General features: G+C 45.4%; 1 protein-coding gene across 1 annotated transcript; it reads right to left on the bottom strand.

Annotated features, from left to right (window-relative positions):
- Positions 1-4457: 4457 nt before the first annotated feature.
- On the bottom strand, positions 4458-5396 carry LOC135887145 (olfactory receptor 52P1-like). Its single transcript, XM_065414931.1, has one exon. The coding sequence runs from the start codon at positions 5394-5396 to the stop codon at positions 4458-4460; it is 939 nt and encodes a 312-aa protein (XP_065271003.1).
- Positions 5397-18347: the final 12951 nt, after the last annotated feature.

The following is an 18347-nucleotide window of genomic DNA, read 5'->3' as shown; positions in this document are numbered from 1 at the left end:
GGTCTTTCATGTGGGTCCTCACATTTGTACCCCAGAGTTCAGAGTGGAGAGGGAACCCTGACAGCCTTGTTTCCCAGTGTCCCCACCTTTCCCCTCCTTACCAGGCTTAATTATCTTTTCTGTTCCATTATACTAACAAAACCATCTGGCCAGGCAGAAACAACACACACAGTGGCTTTGTCCTTTGTTCACATGCATTGGCATAAGATATAAGAATATATAGACATAAGAGTGTCAAAAATCAAATGGGTAAACAAGACCCATAATTCTATCTCAGGCGAAGATACAGGCCTAAATCGTACATTGTCACTAGCACTCCTAACACTCCACCCCTTGTTTTCTCTTTTCTTCTGGGACCCTCCTGCCCAGGTGTCCCTGGAAATGCATAGGGCACATGGTGGCACATTTCCTGAAAGGGCCAGGTATCGAGATGGAATGTGTCGGTGCTCCATTTGCTCCACTGCCCCCTGTGTAGTATGATGCCCTGCATCTTCCTCCCTATGGGCATACTGCAAGGATTCCAATTAGTGTTCCAGACTTCCCATAGCAATAGGCCTGAGCAGGTTGGGTCCAGGTTATCTGTTACACTTTGGTGGAGGGCCTACATAGCTTTATGTCTTAAAGCACAGCCACTGATTATGAGTTTCTGTACCCTCCTTAACCACTGCAGTATATTTTACAGAATTAGTATACTTAATAATAGGCCAACAGCCATAATGATCCACAGTGACACCGAGTCCTGACCATTGTAATATAGTCCAACATCCGAGGCACCACCAGAAGCATTGCTTCTCCTCCTTGGACAGGGTTAAGATTCTTTTAACATCATTCTGGAGAATATATTTTAAATGTGTCCAATTGTTGGCAGTTGTATCGAGCTGCTCCTGCAGGTTTCACGTGCTTTTTGTCCATATCATGAGTCCATTGAATATCCACAGAGAAATGGGATATTGTCCATACCAGCTTGACCACTTGGTATGGAATCAAATAGTATGCACTGGTTCAATGTTAACAGCAATGAGTTCCACTGATCCATTTGTGCACCAAAGTTCCGATGGCAGCATGTAGATGTGTGTAATTTGGCCATATTCCTGGTGCAGTTGTACACCCAAGTGCTATATTACAGAACTGTGTACCTTCCCAGCAGAACACTCCATACCCCATATACAACACCCAATCATCCATCCCTTGCAACAGGCCATTGGGTCTGCTCCTCCATGGCCATTGGGGAGGGGCACCTTCTGCCCCACCACCCCCAGGAACATGATACCGTTCTGCGGTGACCTAGAATCCTACTTTCGCTGTCTCCGACTCAAGGAATATTTCCAGCACACCACATTAACCCAAAGAAACCTTCAAAATGCTACAAAAAGAAGGATTCTGCGTGGACTCCTCCTGAAGGTCGAAACAACAGACTGGACATCTACATAGATTGCTTCCACCAACATACATGGGCTGAAATTGTGGTAAAGCAGCATCACTTGCCCCAATAACCTCAACCATGCAGAACACAACGCCATCCACAGCCTCAGAAACAACTCTTACATTATAATCAAAAAGGCTGACAAAGGAGGTGCTGTCGTCATCATGAATAGGTCAGAATATGAACGAGAGGCTGCTAGGCAACTCTCTGACACCACATTCTACTGGCCATTACCCTCTGATCCCACTAAGGATTATCAAAAGAAATTACACCATCTGCTCAAGAAACTCCCTGAAGAAGCACGGGAACAAATCTACACAGACACACTCCTAGAGCCCCGACGAGCGGTATTCTATCTGCTATCCAAGATCCATAAACCTGGGAATCCTGGATGCCCCATCATCTCAGGCATTAGCACCCTGACAGCAGGATTGTCTGGCTATGTGGACTCTCTCCTCAGGCCCTTTACTACCAGCACTCCCAGCTATCTTTGAGACACCACTGACTTCCTGAAGAAACTACAATCCTGTGGTGATCTTCTAGAAAATACCATCCTAGCCACTATGGATGTAGTGCCCAGGAGCCTGCAGCCGGGCACCACGATTGCCAGGGGCTGCACGCCGGGAGTCACAGCACTGCTGCTGCCCCAGGAGCGCAGGGGAGCCTCGGGGGCGGGGAAGGCCAAACCAGGAGCCCCTATCCTGTGTCCTTCAACCCACTTCAACTGGGGCAGCTCACAGCATGGTGCGGGGCATTCTGGGTTAGTAGTGTAGCTGTCAGTGCAGGTCCAAGGGCCTCGGTGGAAGGCAGTAGCATGCAAACTACAACTCCCAGCACACCTTGCAGTGTATTGCTTCGTTATGGCCAGGGCTGGATTAACCCTTTGTGGGCCTCCAAGTAGTTATTACGGGCACCTTACAAAGGTGGGCCTGCCACCGGAGCGGTCCTGGCACCATTGTAAACCTAGTATTGTTCCCCCTAGGTGCAGCTGGTCTGCGCTGCCCCAGCTCTTGGCTCTGGTCTACTCAGCCCCCACGTGCTGCCTCAACACTGCAGCTCTGCCTCTAGCCCAGCTCTGCCTCTTTACTGCGGTTGCCAGGTTTCTACTGCATTAATAGCCCCAAATCACTTGGAAACGAACCCAAAGTAGCCCAATCTATTTAGTGAAACAAAGGGGGTTTTTATTCACAGATTTTTTTACTAACACATCAAGTAACCAATGAAAGCTTTTGTTAGATACTTAGTACAGATATGATTAAAAAAACCTACAAGTCTCAGCAGGAGTTCATCCACATTAAAAACAAAGTGAGATGAAAATCAAATTCACATTCAAAACCCCAATACTGGTCCTTGTATCCCGAATGAGTGTTGGCAGCTGTTTCAAACAAAAAATGGGAAATGTTAAAAATAGCCCCAAAGTAGCCCAAAATGTATATAGTGCAAAACCAAAAATAACATTATTATATTTATTTCTAATGCGTTCAATCATAGTAGCCAATGTCCATATTTTGAGTTGAATTACACCTCTACCTTGATATAAAGCGACCCGATATAACACGAATTCAGATATAGCGCAGTAAAGCAGCGCTCCGGGGGGGCGGGACTGCGCATTTCCAGCGGATCAAAGCAAGTTCGATATAATGTGGTTTCACCTATAACACGGTAAGATTTTTTGGCTCCTGAGGACAGCGTTATATCAGAGTAGAGGTGTAGTTTGTTACTGTTAGTCTCTAAAATGCTACATTTCATCCTCACTGTCTTCGTCAAAAGTAAAATCCTTCTGCGGCTGGTCATACATCAGCAATGACCAGTGCAATCATTGCTTTCATTGGTGTAAACTGTTCACAACAGATTTTGTATTGTTGCATATACACCCTAACATGGGGAATGTTTTCTAAAAGTTCGTCTTGCATCTTGTTCTGCAGTTTGTTTTCTTAGATGAACTTAATAAAAACAAATCTTTCAACTTCAGCATTGCTAAAAGGTAGCGACAACAGTGAAAAAGCAAATGAGTCAAGTTCACTAAAGCCTTTGTCCTCAGCGGCATCCATCTGTTGGAGAACTTCAACCCAAAACTGCTCAACTTGATTGTCCAGAGTATGAGGCTAGTGCACCTCCATTAGCAAAACTCTCCATTGCTGATCGAACTGTCCAAGGTCTCCACAAAACAATGGCAAAAATGAGATATCAGCCAACCTAGGCGGTGAAAGACTGAGCACAGTAGAAGGACGTAGTACTGCAAGCGATTCAATCAACTGGACATTTGATGGCAATCTCCGTTTCACAAACTCCAACATGAAATCGCGACACTTCCTTCTGACATCTTCAACAATGAGAATGGTTAGTGTGTGTTTTGAAAGTTCCAGCTGAAAAGTGACTCCAAAATCAACTGTGCAAAGAGGTAAGTTATTTGACTCAAAGGTTCTGAAAAACACAAAGTTTCGTAACTCTCACCAACAAGCTCTAGTAGAATGTACTCAAATCCTGCGCAGCTTACTGTATTAGCACTTTTCAACTGAGACGTTTTGTTTATCCTCCAGGCCTCCTGAAGGATTGGAAGTAGAAAAGTGAGGTACATTTTGTTCACCGGATGACTGCACATATGATAAAGAAATTCAGCATTGTAGCTGCTCTCTTTTTCTTTGGCTATCAGAAAGCATAGGTTCCGTTTAGCCAAACTGATCCAGAACCCTATTCACACAGAGACTAATGGAAAGACACCTTGCTTCAGAAAATTGCAGTATCTTCTGGTGGTCTGGAAGTCATGGAAAGGCCAAATGACAGGGTGTGTGGGGGTGGGGGCTGACAGGTGATGCTCAAAGTGGTCAGGGGATGGTCAGAGAGAGTGAACTCAGCAATGGAGAGAGCAGTGCTTGGTCTGGAAGTGGTAAGACATTAGGTGTGAGGAAGTACTCAGACTGTGAACTTCCAAAGTGCTGAGCTCAGACAAACTGGGACAGAGCACACGTGATGACTGTGGAGATATACTTTCCCCTTCTTGTCACACAAGTTTAAAGTCAGTGGCCCCAGGCAATCACATTCTGCATATGTATTTGCCTACTTTGTCACGAAGCTCTTTGGTTTTGATCCCATAAATGATAGGGTTGAGCATGGGGGGGATGAGGAAATAGAGGTTGGCCAAAATGATGTGCAAGTTGGAAGTGATGCCCTGACCGAATCGGTGGGTCAGGTTAGAGAAGAGGTAGGAAGCATAAGATGTCAGTATCACACAGATGTGGGCTGTGCAGGTGTTGAGGGCTTTCTGGTGGGCTTTCTTGGAGGAGATTCTGAGGACGGCCCTGATGACCAAACCATAGGACAGAGCAATGAGCATCAGGTCTAACCCGATGACTACAAATGCCATTACCAAACCGTACATCCTGTTGACTGTGATGTCCCCACACAATATCTTCGCCACAGCTATGTGCTCGCAGTACGTATGGGGGATAATGCGGTTGGCACAGAATGGCTGCCTTCGCAAGAGCAGGGGCAGGGGAAGGATGCAGAGAACAGCTCTTGTCAAACCCACTAGCCCGAGCTTAGCTATTCGTGCATTGGTGAGGATGGTGGCGTATCTCAGAGGGTTACATATGGCAATGTAGCGATCGAAGGCCATTATCACAAGGATGGCTGACTTCATAACAGAAACCGCATGAAGGAAGAACATCTGGGTGAGGCAGCCACCCACAGTAATGCCTTTCAAATTGAACCAAAATATACACAGTGCCTTCGGCATAACAGAGGTAGACATGCCAATGTCTGTGAGCGCCAGCATGCAGAGCAACAGGAACATTGGCTTGTGCAGGGTCTTCTCTTTCCATACAACAAACAGAACTGTGACATTTCCCAACAGGCTGATAATGTAGAACATAGAGAAAGGGATGGAAATCCAGATGTGAGCAGCTTCCAAGCCAGGGATTCCCGTTAGGATGAATATTGAAGGGTCAAACAGGGTGAGGTTGAAAGCTGCCATGTGGTGGTTGATGCGATGACCAGGCTCAGAAATGCTCAAGGTGCCTGTGAAGGGTTAGAAGCACAGTGAGGGAGGTTACACACTTTATAACAAATAGTACGGTAAATAGTTTATAGTTATTAACAATCTAGAAAGGGGGATGAGCAGTGAGGTGGCAAAATTTACAGATGGCACCAGATTATTAAGGTCAAAGCCAAGTCCAGAGAAGTCCTCAGAGGGAGCTAACCAAGCCAAGCTCTGTCTGAGAGATAAGTTACAGGTGTTAACTGACAAGTGTAAGGAGAGAGACGTATCAGCAACTCAGCTGCTAACCCTTCTTATGCCTGAATATTGATGAAGTTTGCAGATGACACAAAAATTGGGGGATGGTTAATAATGAACACAACAGGTCACTGATTGAGACCAATTTGAATTGGTTGGTAAACTGGGTCAAAGCAGCCAAAATGTGTTCTAATATAGCTATATAGACATCTACACCTAGGAACAAGGAATGCAGGTGATGCTTACACGATGGGGGAATCTCCTGGGAAGCGGAATGAGTGAACAAAATTTGGGATGGTATGAAGAGATAATTAGCTAAACCTGAGTTCCCAGTGTGACCCTGTCACCAAAAGAGCCAATGTGATTCTTGGATGATAACAAGAGGAATCTCAGGGAGAGACAGAGAAGTTATTTTAGCTCTGTCATTGGCACTGGTGCGACTCCTGCTGGAATCCTGTGTCCAATTCTTGTGTCCATGATTGAAATGTTGATATACTGAAGAGGATTCAGAGAAGAGTCACAAGTATTATTAAAAGATTAGAAAACCTGCCTTACAGTGATAGACTCAAAGCGCTCAATCTATTTAGTTTAGCAAAGATGGTTAAGGGGTGACTTCATAACCATCTGTAAGTACCTACACAGGGAACCAATGTTTAATAATAGGCTTTTCAGACTAGCATACAGAGATGTAACATGATCCAGTGGTTGGAAGTTGAAGTTAAAGAAATTCTGACTGGAAATAAAGCGCACATTTGTTAAACGGTGAGATTAATTAACCATTAGAACAATTTACTAAGGGTAATGGTGGATTCTCCATTACTGAGAATTTTTAAATCAAGGTTGGATATTTCTCTAACAGATCTGCTCTACGAATAGTTTGAGGGAAATTCTCAGGCCTGTGTTATACAGAGTAGATGATCACAGTGGTTTCTTCTGGCCTTGGAATCTACAAACATGTCCCCAGGAGTCAGCTGGAGGCCTTTTTCCTGCAAGCTTGTGCCTGAACCTACTGGAGGCATTTTTTGCGTTCATGACCATGGGGAATTTAGCCCTATGGGGAGAAATTCTTATGTCACTGTGGTGCCTTGGAAATGTTACACTAGGTGTGTGTATTTTACAAGGCTGAGGGATCCCATGAGGCACTGCAAGGACGAATGTTTCAGATGAGAACAATAATGACTTGACCCCATAAAAAAATATACAACCCTCGCCATTAATGGCTAACAGAGCTGGCTAACAAATGGTCCCAGAGCATCTGGGGTTTAAAGTGTGTGTCCCAGTGACCCTCTGTTTCACACAGATAGCAGTGGCTCCTGCACATGGAAGCTGTATCTTTCTAGGCACTCACATGTCCCAGAGCTGCCCGCTATCATTATGTGCATACTTCTCAGCTTGTGAACTGTTTAGCAGTTCCCAAAGCTGCACATGGTGTCTATGGGTGCACGAAGAGCAGCAGCACTTGGCATTTGCCACTAGTGTGGGAGATTTCTCACTGGTGAGACACAGTCGCTGATATCCCCCAGCCAAGGGAGCAGGTGTGATGGGAGGCACCTCACCCCCTGCAGAGGAAGAGCTGTGGGGAGAGAGGGGCGTCTTGGAGGTTGCGGGAGTCAGGGATGACTGGGGAGCATGGAGAAGACACTGGCGACCAGCGTGCTGTTGGAATGAGGGCAGCCTGCGATGGGGAAGGAGAGTACGTACAGGGGCTTGGAGGATAATGGGAGATTGAACCATCTGAGCAGGAAAGATCAATGGCTCTTTCTACTGACGAAATGCCAACAATCACAAAGAAAAATTGACTTTCAGCAGCTCTGCCCGCCTGTCCATTTACACCCCGCTCCCTGCCCCCACAACCACCAGTGCTGCCTGCCTGTCCATGTATGTCCCCCACCCTCAAAAATTCCAGCCCTGACACACAATTATATCCCTCACCCAGGACCTAAACCAGGTGCCAGACACCACAGCAAAAGCCACAGAAATATCTCCTCAAACTAGGTTAAATTCAGTGTCTGTCTGCACCAGCAAAAAGGGGGATATCAGCCTCTCCGGGGTGAAGGGAACCCCAGCAGTTGCTCTGCCTGTGCAGGGAAGGAGAGAGGGACAGACCCTGCGGGAGGGAGAGGGGACATGGAGACTAAAAGGAGCCAGTGTGAGTAACTATTCCTCAAAATGACACAAAGCTTTAACATATTGCAGCCCGCTAGAAACCAAGACACCCCTTCCAGAGGCTGCTTTTCCATGTTGGCAATTGCGGACGTTACCATGAGGCCATAGTGGGGTTGCTCATAGGAGGAGGGACGGTCTGGATGGGGGAAGGTGTCAGAGACTATCTCCTATAGTATGGTTCACGTTAATTTACAGTCTGAGACACCCCCTGCTCCAGGAGGCCTCGTTCCTGCCCAATGCACAGACCAAAGAAGTGTATGTTCATTCCCTGTCTCACCCGGTTTCAGGACTCAGCGCTACTGTGATCTGCATGGTTTTATTTTTACTGCCTTTTGGTGCTTCTTGTCCTCTACAGAAGCGGAGATGCAGGGGCTCAGAGAGCAGACCCTTCTCCCCCCTGCAAAATGATTGTTTTCCTAATTGTTTTGGACCTCTAAGCCTGTGAATTTGAGATTTCAGCAACTCTCCTGTCAGTTCTTCTTTGATCCAAATAAGCTCACCCGTCCTTAGAGTCCACAGGACGACTCCAGTTGAAGTCATTGGAGTCTCATGGCCGGTGTAAATCAGGCCATTTATTTAAGTCTCTACATGTCGATTTAGGGTGAACTCCTGGACCTGTTGCCATTGAACTCAATGGGACCAGATTCACCCTTTGTATTTAACTTTCAACTCCTATCTCCAAAAATCACGGCTTCATGTCCTGTTACAGAGAGCGGTATTCTCTTAGGGTGCTGAAAGAGTCTAAAGAAAAACCCCAATTTGTGTGTCATCTGGAGAGCGGGCATGGGGGGCAGGGATTTCAAAGCCCAGGGGCCGTGATTTTGTTCTCAGGGAGGCCAGTTTCCATCTGGAGTGACCCACTGAAGGCAGAATGTGAGAGCAGAATCTGCCCCATGTGTGACCCTTTCTTGTCGTGAACCCTCTGGTAAGAGAGATACCCACTGCAGAGGCTTTGGCTGCACTTCTAAACAGGGCAGTGAAGTTGCTGAATTGGAAAACTTGAGCAAACACGAGGAAAAACCACACTACCCAAAAAGAGGAAGCTACTTAGACAGCTAGAAGGCAGTAAGAGTCAAGGAACTGATCTGAAACAAATATTTGTCTAAACAGTTTCCAATTCATTTATAGTTCCAATTTTACCAGGTAAATCCCTTGGAGTTTCTGACAATGCTAAACAGTTCAAGTTGCAATGCTGGAGAATTCCTTCCCAGATGGTTCTTGATTTGAACCCTGGAACCCTTCCTGAGCCCTTAGCACTAACTTTATCCAGAAACAGGCAACTCACCACAATCCCGCTCAGCAGAGAGAGGAAATCTCCTTACTGCGACAGGAAGGCAGAGCCCTGAGAATCAGCGTATGAATCTCAGATGTCTGACATTCACCGTACTTGACAGCAACCTTTATGATTCCTCTGAACAGTCCCTGCAGACTCTCAGGTTGGCCAGGGCAACAATTCCCTCGGCTCCATGAGCAGCTGGAAGAGCAGAAAATAGACCCTGGAGAACTACAGCCTGAGAGTCTCCCCCGGGAGTGAAGAAATGATTCGCTGATAACAGGGGTTCAGACTGTCAAGGCAAACTGAGTCTTGCAGACTGTTCAGCCTAGCAACTGGTGATGGCTTTCTTTTCTGTGCGTAATATACTGCACTCTGCACTATGTGTGGGAATGCTGCCGCAAGATACGGGACCAAAAACACTAGGAGGCAAAACTCTTCCAGTATATGACCAAATTAGGAGCTTCTATACACTGCCACCTGGACTATGGTGCACCAATGGATCAGTGGACTTAATTGTTGTAAACAATCGAACCAGCACCTAATACCCCATGCCGTACCAAGTAGTTGAATTGGTTTGGACAATACCAAATTTCACTGTGGATATTCAATGGACACACAATAGGGACAAAAGCACACAAATATTATAAGAGCAACTTGCTGCAAGCGCCAACAGTTGGACACACTTACAATACAGACTACAGGATGGCGCTGACAAACTTTTAACCCTATCAAAGGAGGAGAAGCGGTGTTTTGGGGGAGGCCAGGTTGTTGGACCATACTGCAGTGGTCAGGACTTTCGGTGTTGCTGTGGATTATTATAGCAGCTGGTGTACTGTTAACTGTATTTGTGTTACGTTGCATATGGAAATGATCAAGAGGGGCACAACACCCTAGAGAACAGCCACTAATTATAACCTATAAGTAATGTAGTAAGCCCTCCCCCTGCCGCAGTGTACTAGACAACCTGGATCCAACATGCTCGGGCCCACAATAATGGGAAGTCTGGAACACTAATTGGAATAGGTGTAGTATGCCCGTATGAGAGAAGGTGCAGAGCACGGTACTACACAAGGGGCAGTGGGACAGATGGAATATCGACACCTTTCACCTTGATGCCTGGCCCCATAAGGAAGTGTGTCACCTTATGTCCTATGCTTTTCCAGGGATACCTGGGCAGGAGGATCCCAAAAGAAAAAAAAAAGGGTGGAGTGTTAGGATATAGATATTCAGGCCTGTCTGTAAAGCCCTATATGTTAAGAATTTAGGTATATGTTTATCATTTTGCTAGTTATAGAGGTATAAAAGAAAGAATCAGAATCACTGTCTGACGGTGTAAGGGCCTTCTCTTACTGTGACGGTCTGAGGCCCTGTTCTTAAGCTAAGTTAGGAAGGTGATCGATCTATCAGTTCCAGAGAAAGGGAAGAGCCTAGAAGATGTAAAAGGAAATTTAGTTTTATAGTTTTCTGTCTGGTAAGAATTCACTTATCACTAGACGCAGCTGGGAAACCCTTATGTCTTTATAGATGTAGTTGTGAAATCCTCACTTCTGTATTGTTTTGTCATTAGAGTTCCCACTTTGCTATTGTTTATTTGCATGGTCTCTGTCTGGTTCTGTGATTGTTTCTGGCTGCTGTATAATTAATTTTGCTGTGTGTAAACTAATGAAGGTGGTGGGATATAATTGGTTAGCTAATCACATTACAATATGTTAGGATTGGTTAGGCAAATTTCAGTAAAATGATTGGTTAAGGTATAGCTGAGAATATTACTCTATAAATTAGGGGCAAACAGGAAGTAAGTTGGGATTCGAAAATAAGGAAAAAGGAACTTGGATTTAAGCTTGCTGAACGTTCGCCCCAATAAAGATTGAATTGTTTGCACCTTCGGACTTCAGGTATTGCTGCTCTCTGTTCACGTGAGTAGGACCAGGGAAGTGAGCGGGTGAAGAAATAAGCCCCCTACCACCTTTCTCTGGCCCCCTCACTGGGACCGGTGTTGTCCTGTCACTGGCCCTAGGGTGTCAGTCCTTCCCCTAAACAGGCACTGGGTTTTGGGTGTCTATCTCCCTGCTGCCTCCAGCCTTGCAGCAGTTTATCTCTCCTCACCCTCTCTCTCACCAGGAGAGAGGTTTTAACAGGTTTCAGGCAGCCCTTAATTGGACTCAGGTGTCCCTAATTGAGCTGAAGTAACCCCTTCCCAGCTTGTAGGGAAAAGGGCCTTTAGCATTCTAGGGCTAACATACCTCTTTTCCCAGATCCTCCTGCAGCCATCTGGCCTGACTTTGTCACGCTTACAGCCAATTCTTATTAACTAAACTAAAATTTATTAAAAAAGAAGAGAGAGAGAGAGAGAGTATTGGTTAAAAGATCAGTATACATACAGACATGAGTACAGTTCTGAGATCAGATTCATAGTAGAGATGGTGAGCTTGGTAGTTGCAAAGAGTTCTTGCAGAATTAGTTCATAGATTATAGTCCAGTGTTCATATTCAGGGTGATCCAGCTCAGTGGTTTGAGCATTAGCCTGCTAAACCTAGGGTTGTGAGTTCAATCCTTGCAGGGGCAATTTAGGGAGCTGGGGCACACACAAAAATAATTGGGGATTGTTTCTGTTTTGAGCAGGGGGTTGGACTAGATGACCTCCTAAGGTCCCTTCCAACCCTGGTTGGTATTCGATGTTTAAAAAGGCAGTAAAACATTTGATTCCATGGTCACCCATGGACCTTTCACTTTAAACATTTTAATGAAATGCAGCAGACTTCTGTCATGATCTGTCCAAACGATATCGGCCCATATTGGTCCCATCCATAGGAGCTGGGGTTCTCATTGTTCTGCCACAGGGTTAGAAGGGACTGTAATAGTCATCTAGTCTCACCCCCTGCCAAGATGAAGGATTTGTTGTGTCCAAGACAGATGGATATCCTTCCCTAGGCAGTCTGTTCCATTATCCTACTGTTCTTACAGTTAGGAAGTTTTTCCTGAGATTTCATCTAAATCTGCTATGCTGGGTTTTTCCACCAGCCCATGGACTTCTTGAGTTTGGTGGGCAGTGCCTGAAATTTGTCTAGTCTGTCTCTGTTTGGTCTGTAGATCGAACTGAACCACAGCTGGAGGTGGTATATGAAGCCTGGCATGAGATAGCACCACTGTGTCAGCCACCATATGCCCCAGAAGGTGGAGGCAGTGTCTGGCTGATATTTGAGGATTCTTTTGCATTGTCTCTATGAGCATAGCCAAGGAGAGGAACCTGTGCTGAGACAGGAGTGCTTTGGCCTGTAACGATTCAAATTTGGTCCCTATGAACTCTAGGCTCTGTACCGGGATGAAGGTTGATTTTTGGATGCTGATCTGCAGACCCTGACATGCCTTGCTGAAGGAGCAGTCTGTAGATGACAATCATCTAGGTAGGGGTATATCATGATCCCCTGGGAGCATAGCCGAGTGGCCACTCCTCAGAGAACCTGGGAGAATACACTTGGAGCAGAAGATGGCCCAAAGGGGAGTGTTATGTATTGGTAGTGGTCTTGTCCTAGGGAGAATCTGAGGAACCATCTGTGAGACAGTCAGACTGAGATATGGAAATAGGCGTCCTGAAGTTTAAGGGCTGAAAAACAGTCTCCCTGTTACAATGCTGGAATAATCATTGCTAGAGTGACCATCTTGAATTGCTGAGCTTTGACAAACATGTTCAGTGATCTGAGGCCTAGGCTGGGTCTCCAACCTCCCTTCTCCTTGGGTATTAGGAAATAGCAAGAGTAAAAACCTTTGCAGGTAGATGTTGAAGTGAAAAAGGAATGAGCGCTTTAAGAGCCCAGTGTGTTAACTCACAAAACTCAGATCCGACTGATAACTAGAAGTCTGTGACTGGCATTTGTGAAAAATTTTGCTGCAGTTCCTTGTCACTTGACAGGGTGATAAGACTTTCCTCTTCTTTTGAAGACAACATATCTGTGGGGTTTGGCTTAAAGCTGAATGGGTTCCTGATCTATCGATTACATTTCTCTTTGCCGATTTCAGGGAAGTATTCATGAAACTGTTCCTGCAGACCCCGGAAGTGCTGAACAATCAGGTCCTGGATAGTGTCAACTGACAGATCACCATGCTGTTGCATAACATCCTCCAGTGTTGTAAACATGCGAACAGATCCTTGCAGCACAAATGAAGACAATGGTTCAAGTTTGCTATCCGACCGTTAGCAATGAAAACATTTTCATCTCATCCCTGAAGTGACACATTCAGAGAGTTCAGTCATTCTCCACTTGTGTAGCATTTCCGTGACACTCTTTGGATATCTTTTTGTCATATCTGGCTGCCATATTCATATTATTGGCGAGAAAAATATGGACTTCCTCACGCAGTTCCCAGAGACTTCTCAGCATCTTGCCCCTGGACAGCCAACAAACTTCTGCATGTAACAACAACTGTGTGAATTTTGCCCCCATCTCGTCACATAAAATGGCAAAAACCCTCGAATTAACCAGGCGCAAATATATAAAGTTTATAATTTTTACTGCAACTGAAAGAACATTTCTGAGCTCCTCCACCATCCTCTTAGCAGTCAATCATAGAATCATAGAATCATAGAATATCAGGGTTGGAAGGGACCTCAAGAGGTCATCTAGTCCAACCCCCTGCTCAAAGCAGGACCAATTCCCAACTAAATCATCCCAGCCAGGGCTTTGTCAAGCCGGGCCTTAAAAACCTCCAAGGAAGGAGACTCCACCACCTCCCTAGGTAACGCATTCCAGTGCTTCACCACCCTCCTAGTGAAATAGTGTTTCCTAATATCCAACCTGGACCTCCCCCACTGCAACTTGAGACCATTGCTCCTTGTTCTGTCATCTGCCACCACTGAGAACAGCCGAGCTCCATCCTCTTTGGAACCCCCTTTCAGGTAGTTGAAGGCTGCTATCAAATCCCCCCTCAATCTTCTCTTCTGGAGACTAAACAATCCCAGTTCCCTCAGCCTCTCCTCATAAGTCATGTGCTCCAGACCCCTAATCATTTTTGTTGCCCTCTGCTGGACTCTTTCCAATTTTTCCACATCCTTCTTGTAGTGTGGGGCCCAAAATTGGACACAGTATTCCAGATGAGGCCTCACCAATGTCGAATAAAGGGGAACGATCACGTTCCTCGATCTGCTGGCAATGCCCCTACTTATACAGCCCAAAATGCCGTTAGCCTTCTTGGCAACAAGAGCACACTGTTGACTCATATCCAGCTTCTCGTCCACTGTGACCCCTAGGTCCTTTTCTGCAGAACTGCTACCTAGCCATTCGGTCCCTAGTCTGTAGCAGTGCATGGGATTCTTCCGTCCTAAGTGCAGGACTCTGCACTTATCCTTGTTGAACCTCATCAGGTTTTTTTTGGCCCAATCCTCTAATTTGTCTAGGTCCCTCTGTATCCGATCCCTACCCTCTAGTGTATCTACCACGCCTCCTAGTTTAGTGTCATCTGCAAACTTGCTGAGAGTGCAGTCCACACCATCCTCCAGATCATGAATAAAGATATTAAACAAAACCGGCCCCAGGACCGACCCTTGGGGCACTCCGCTTGAAACCGGCTGCCAACTAGACATGGAGCCATTGATCACTACCCGTTGAGCCCGACGATCTAGCCAGCTTTCTATCCACCTTACAGTCCATTCATCCAGCCCATATTTCTTTAACTTGGCGGCAAGAATACTGTGGGAGACTGTATCAAAAGCTTTGCTAAAGTCAAGGAATAACACATCCACTGCTTTCCCCTCATCCACAGAGCCAGTTATCTCATCATAGAAGGCAATTAGGTTAGTCAGGCACGACTTCCCTTTGGTGAATCCATGCTGACTGTTCCTGATCACTTTCCTCTCCTCTAAGTGTTTCATAATTGATTCCTTGAGGACCTGTTCCATGATTTTTCCAGGGACTGAGGTGAGGCTGACTGGCCTGTAGTTCCCCGGATCCTCCTTCTTCCCTTTTTTAAAGATGGGCACTACATTAGCCTTTTTCCAGTCATCCGGGACCTCCCCCGATCGCCATGAGTTTTCAAAAATAACTGACTCTGGATCAGACAATGATTCCACGTTGCTGTGGGGCCAGTTCTTGTAGCCTTGTCACAAGCCCGCTATATTGTCCCATCATAGACCAGGATCCATTGCTGCAAATTCCAAAACAGTGCCCCAATCAAGGTCTGTGTCTTGGACAAAATTATTTAATAGTTTAAAAAGCTCTTCACCAGTTGCTCGTGTTGGTAGTGGACGGCAAAACAGAAATTCCTCTTTTAATTCTATTGCTGTAGCAAAATGAATATACGGCAGTAGCTGTGCAGCATTTGATATATCTTTAGACTCATCTCTCTGAACTGAATAATATGGACTCTTACCAACACTTTCTAGGAACTGCTCTTTTATATCAGTGACCATCTCCACAATATGGCGTGAAACTGTGTCGTTAGAGAGTGGGATCACATCTAGCTGTGATGCTGCTTTGTCTGCTATCATCACCGCACATGTATCCTTTGCAGCTGGAAGCAGTAGTTTCTCACCTATGTTGTGTGGCTTGCCAGGTTTGCCAATGTGCAAAGCCACACAGTAAGAAACCTCAGTATCCTTCATGTTACCAGGGCTGTACACTTCAACAATTATTTTTGTCCTGTTAACCCATTGAGCTTCCTGTGAAAAAAACTCAATGGGTTTAGATACTTCACTGCATACAACACATGGAGGCCTTGGTGCATCTCAGGACCCGCTCTTTGCAAAGCCCAGTTTGTTAGTCTCTAAGGTGCCAGAAGTACTCCTTGTTGTTTTTCTGTAGATGTGTGTAACTGTGCCAGATTCTGGTGCAATTGTGTCCCAAGTGTTGTGTACATTCCCAGCAAACACCCCATACCCATATATATCACCCCTAATAGCCCTCATTTGCAACAGGCCATTAATTCTGCCCCTCCATGGTCATTGAGGAGGGACACATTCAAATATTTTCTCTGGACAAACAATTACTTAACTGAATTATTGTCCATTTTACACCATTCCATCCTCCCCATCTACTCCTAGTGTGCTCCTCCCTGTCTCATTATTCCCATAGGGCTCATGGGGACCACCTTAGTAGCTGTCCCATTCCAGGGTACCATAGTAACTATTACAGAGGTGCTATTTGTTTATATTCATCCTTTGTAATTTGACCTAGTGTCCACTTTTTGTAGGACTCTTTTTGGATTTTTAGATCATTGAAGACTTTTTTCCTATGGGATCTTACCTACCAACTCCCGGAGTTTGCGAAAGTCTTCTTGACATTCATTGTCTTTATTATGCTGTTCTCCCTCCAACAATTCCTTAGAATCACAAATTCTATCATTTTGTAATCACTTTCTCCCAAGCTGACTTCCACTTTCAAATTCCCAACCAATTCCTCACTATTTGTCAAAATCAATTCTAGAACATAGAATCATAGAATATTAGGGTTGGAAGAGACCTCAGGAGGTCATCTAGACCAATCCCCAGCTCAAAGCAGGACCAATCCGCAACTAAATCATCCCAGCCAGGGCTTTGTCCAGAGAGCAGCAATACCTGAAGTCCGAAGGTGCAAACAATTCAATCTGTTAGGATGAATGTTGAAGGGTCAGAGGGGGTGAGGTTGAAAGTTGCCATGAGGTGGTTGATGCATTGATCGGGCTCAGAAATGCTCAAGGTGTCTGTGAAGGGAGAGTTTCAATGCTGCTTCCCCACTTTGAACTTTAGGGTACAAATGTGGGGGCCTGCATGAAAACTTCTAAGCTTAACTACCAGCTTAAATCTGGTCCGCTGCCACCACTCTCAAAGCTAATTCCCTTCCCTGGGTAGCCTTGAGAGACTTTTCACCAATTCCCTGGTGAATACAGATCCAAACCGCTTGGATCTTAAAACAAGGAGAAATTAACCATCCTGCCTCCTTCCTCCCACCATCTCCTGGTGGATCAAGATCCAACCCCCTTGGATCTAAAAACAAGGAAAAATCAATCAGGTTCTTAAAAAGAAGGCTTTTAATTAAAGAAAAAGGTAAAAATCATCTCTGTAAAATCAGGATGGAAAATAACTTTACAGGGTAATCAAACTTAAAGAGCTCAGAGGACCCCCCTCTAGCCTTAGGTTCAAAGTACAGCAAACAGAGATAAACACTCTAGTAAAAGGTACATTTACAAGTTGAGAAAACAAAGGTAAACTAACATGCCTTGCCTGGCTGTTTACTTACAAGTTTGAAATATGAGAGACTTGTTCAGAAAGATGTGGAGAGCCTGGATTGATGTCTGGTCCCAAGAGCGAACAACCCCCAAAACAAAGAGCACAAACAAAAGCCTTCCCCCCCCCCCCAAGATTTGAAAGTATCTTGTCCCCTTATTGGTCCTTTGGGTCAGGTGTCAGCCAGGTTACCTGAGCTTCTTAACCCTTTACAGGTAAAAGGATTTTGGAGTCTCTGGCCAGGAGGGATTTTATAGTACTGTACACAGGAAAGCTGTTACCCTTCCCTTTATAGTTATGACACGCCCCCCAAATCACAAATAGTGTTGGACAGCCGGTTCCACACTGGCTGTGATTTCTTCCTGGAGCTCTAGGAGAAAACAGAGTTAATAAGACACATGCACCTTTAGACATACTACTGATTATATAAAAACTAACAATATGTTTCACATTCCAAGAACAATTTTTAACCAGTTGATTCTGGAAAACTTTCCCGGGAGAGTGCATCAGCCACTTTGTTAGAAATGTGTTGTATTTCAAAATCAAAATCTTGGAGAGCTAAACTCCACCGAAGAAGTTTTTTGTTATTCCCCTTGGCGGTATGAAGCCACTGTAGCGCAGCATGGTCTGTTTGTAGTTGGAAATGCCATCCCCAAACATATGGGCGTAGCTTTTCCAGCGCGTACACAATGGCGTAGCATTCCTTTTCGCTGATTGACCAGTGGCTTTCCCTCTCAGACAGTTTCTTGCTGAGAAACACGACAGGATGGAATTCTTGATCCGGTCCTTCCTGCATTACAACTGCTCCCACGCCCCGCTCGGACGCATCTGTTGTTACTAGGAACGGTTTGTCAAAGTCTGGGGCCCTTAGCACAGGGTCAGACATGAGTGTCGCCTTAAGCTGGTTAAAGGCCTTTTGACACTAATCAGTCCACTGAACTGCATTTGGCTCTTTCTTTCTAGTTAGGTCTGTCAGCGGGGCGGCGATTTGGCTGTAGTGTGGTACAAATCGCCTATAATATCCGGCCAAGCCTAAGAAGGATTGGACCTGTTT

Source organism: Emys orbicularis, chromosome 1 (assembly GCF_028017835.1).
Source record: "Emys orbicularis isolate rEmyOrb1 chromosome 1, rEmyOrb1.hap1, whole genome shotgun sequence".
Classification (NCBI taxonomy): domain Eukaryota; kingdom Metazoa; phylum Chordata; order Testudines; family Emydidae; genus Emys; species Emys orbicularis.
The sequence above is the reverse complement of the archived record's forward strand: the minus strand, read 5'-3'. Positions and strand labels throughout refer to the sequence as shown.

What these genes read in the sequence shown, in the direction of transcription:
- LOC135887145 (XM_065414931.1), bottom strand. Translation starts at nt 5,396, where the DNA reads ATGGCAGCTTTCAACCTCACCCTGTTTGACCCTTCAATATTCATCCTA.